Source organism: Pteropus alecto, unplaced genomic scaffold (assembly GCF_000325575.1).
Source record: "Pteropus alecto unplaced genomic scaffold, ASM32557v1 scaffold86, whole genome shotgun sequence".
Taxonomy (NCBI): domain Eukaryota; kingdom Metazoa; phylum Chordata; class Mammalia; order Chiroptera; family Pteropodidae; genus Pteropus; species Pteropus alecto.
The window spans coordinates 21,640,784-21,644,259 of NW_006442109.1; the positions used below are offsets into that span (position 1 = coordinate 21,640,784).

At 34.0% G+C, this 3,476-nt stretch overlaps 1 protein-coding gene across 1 annotated transcript in view; it reads left to right on the top strand.

The window, feature by feature from the left end:
* The window catches only part of ATP8B4 (ATPase phospholipid transporting 8B4 (putative)), a 145,363-nt gene that overhangs the window by 71,180 nt on the left and 70,707 nt on the right, over positions 1-3,476 (top strand). Inside the window, 1 exon segment of the mRNA XM_025038751.1 lies at positions 1-118. This exon segment is cut by the window's left edge and continues 40 nt beyond it. Within this exon segment, the coding sequence (XP_024894519.1) occupies positions 1-118 (118 nt within the window).

Here is a 3,476-nt window from a genome sequence, read left to right on the forward strand (position 1 = left end):
ACAACCACGCTCAACGAGGAACTGGGCCAAATTGAATATGTTTTCTCTGACAAAACGGGCACCCTCACTCAAAACATCATGACTTTTAAAAAGTGTTCCATTAATGGGAGAATCTACGGTAAGGGAAACAGCTGCTTTTTCTTAATGATATTCTTAATGGTCCTTTAAAAATAAGCAATCTTATTATTTTTTTTTAAATTAAAAACCCCAAACCATCACCAGCTTCCTTGTTAATATGGGCACCACCAGCATATAACATAGTTTCTGGTACATAATAAACACTCACTAAATATTTGTTGGATGAATGCCGAATAACAGATGAAACTTTGGATTTGTGACCATTTGAGGGTAGAGAAGGAGCTTAGATTTGATACTGTCTGAGGTTCCATTTAGTGTTCCAACTGTGTGATTCTGCTCTGTGGTAATTAATAGACTCATATCCCAGAAAGTCCTCGAATTGATTTTAGTGCCTGTGCTTGTGAGAATTTACTATTCATTCCTGAGAATTTACACCATAGAGGGCTACTTTGAATGAACAGACAAGCTATTTCATCAATATCCAGCTCCTGTTTATACACTTTTGTCAGGTTACCTGCTCTGTATTTGGATTTTCAAGCATTCTATTTGTATAGGAGTCTTATCACCCTGACTTTGGTTGTTTAGCAGACAGTTCCTTCTGCTGAGAGCATGGAAACTCTGCAGAAGGTTTCTGTTTGGTTCCTCTGGACTTCCAATCTCACTTTATTGGATTCTGAGGGTCTAGTTTCTCAATACGGAAATTTCAGGAAGTAAAAGGAATTTAAGAAAGAGAAGAAAAGCTTCCATTTGTCTTCTGATGGGAAAGTTCACACGCTGCCAAATAATTTAAAGCAAGGTTTGATCTTGAACAAAACTAAGAATATAAGAAGTTTATTTTTGTACTCTCCTGCCTTTTGATCTTCTCTTCCAACCCAACCTCTGGTCACCATGGTTTCCTCACCTCTTTATTTTTCTCCCTTCTCTGGTAGTGGACCAGATGATTTTCCATCTGGACTTCCACAAGCCCTCAGTTTGAATGTGTATTTTTTATATCACTGTCATAATGATTGGTAAATAAAATAAAACTTTTCCCTAAAAAGATTTTTTGACATTATTTCAAAGGCTTTCTAAAAATACTGACTTAATCCAAAGAGTAGTTTAAATGGGAAAAATTTAGAGTAATGGAGATATCTTGGATCTGGGGGCCCTTTTGGTTTATTTTGCCATTACACATATTTATAATATAGTAATAATAATAATAATAATATCACTTCTAGGAAATAATGTTTGTAGATATCTTTGTCGCAGGACTATTTTTAGAGATGGCTCTTGATTTTCACAAAGTATATATCCTGAGATCTTTGCAAATTTCCAAATTTACAAATCCCATGATAGTTGTAATTTCCTTTATAAAATGTAGGAGTAACTGAAATATTTAAATAACTTCTTTAAATGTTGAATTTATATGCCATAATAATTTATAATGCATTTATGATGTCATTACAGTATACTCTTACTAAAGCACTCACAGAATGTTTCAGAAACACTTTTTCTTATTTTCAGACAAGTTGGTCTTATTTATATCATAAATCCAGGCCTTGGGAAATTTTGACAGTCTACTTTGATTTATCTAAATCTTCTATTTTCTGACTCAGAATTATTATTTTCTTAGATCTCTTTAATTTTTCTTCACTCCCATCGCCAACCCTAAAAATGGGCTTTCTTTGAAGGGACAATTTTTTCACAAAGACACAGTTTTGGTTTGTTTTTATCATTTATTAGAGTTCCTGCATATGGAGTAATGACTAGAATATTACTGCAGAGTTTGAGATTTATTTATTTATTTATTTTATGCCAATATTTTATTTTTATGCTAAAATTCCTGGTCTATGGGAATATCGAAAAGAAAAGAAAATCGATATTTTTTTGAAACTCTTAAAATCAACACGTATGTTGCACTGGACTCTAATTTTTTTAAAAAATTATTAATTAGTTAATTAATTATTTATGGTGACATTGTTTAACGAAATCCAATATTTCAGCTGTACACTTTAACAATAAGGCATATATATATATATATATTTATACTGTGTGTTCACTTCTCATAGTTCAATTTCTTTTTGTCACCACATATTTGACCCCCTTTTCCCCGTCTACCTCTCCCCTCCTCCCGGACCCCCTACCCTCTGGTAACCTCTAGTCTATAGTCCATGTCCATGAGTCTTTGTTTGTTTGTCTTGTTCTTTTGTTGCTTTTAGGTTTATGTTCCACATATTACTGATATCATGTTAGTTTCAACTTTTTCTGTCTGGCTTATTTCGCTTAGTATGATTATCTTGAGGGCCATCTGTATTGTCACAAATGGCAGTATTTCTTCTCTTCTTACAGCTGAGTAATATTTCATTGTATATTCGTATCACAAATTCTTTAGCCAATCATCTATTGTAGGACACTTCGGTTGCTTCCATGTCCTGGCCACTGTGAATAATGCTGCTATGGACATCAGTGTGCAAATATCTTTTTGGAAATGGGTTTTCAGTCTTTGGGGTAAATATCCAGTAGAGGGATTGCTGGATCATATGGTAGATCAATTCTTAGTATTTTGAGGAACCTCCATACTGTTTTCCATAGTGGCTATACCAATTTGCAGTCCCACCAGCAGTGTATGCGGGTTCCTTTTTCTCCGCATCCTCTCCAACATTTGTTATTACTTATTATTTTCCCTATTGATTATAGTTATTCTAACAGATGTGAGATGGTATATATTTGTGGTTTTGATTTGCATTTCCCTAATAGCTAGTGATGTTGAGCATCTTTTCATATATTTGTTGGCCATTTGTATGTCCTCTAGGGAGAAGTGTTTGTTCAGATCCTTTGCCTATTTTTTGATTGGATCATTTTTTGTTGTTGTTGTTATTGAGTCGTATGAGTTCTTTGTATATTTTGGATATTAGACTCTTATAGAAGACGTTGCTTGCAAAAATATTTTCTCATTCAGATTGTTATCTCTTTACCTGGCTGGCGATTTCTTTTGCTGAGCAGAATCTTTTTAGATGTAGTCCCATTCACTTATTTTTGCTTTTACTTTCCTTGCCTTTGAGGTCAAATTCATAAAATCTTCTTTAAGTCCAAGGTCCTTGAGTTTCATTCCTATGTTTTCTTCTATGCTTTTTACTGTTTCAGGTCTTATATTCAGGTCCCTAATCCATTTTGAGTTAATTTTGGTGTGAGGTGATAGACAACTATAAAGTCTGCTGACTTTAGGCTTCATTGAATGAAACAGTCTAGTTTCATTCTTTTGCAGGTGGCTTTCCAGTTTTCCCAGCACCATTTACTGAAGAAGCTTTCCTTTCTCCACTGTATGCTTTTGACTTCTTTGTCAAAAATTATTTACCCATATAAATATGGGTTTACTTCCGGACTCTCAATTTTGTTCCACTGATCCGTATGTCTCTTTT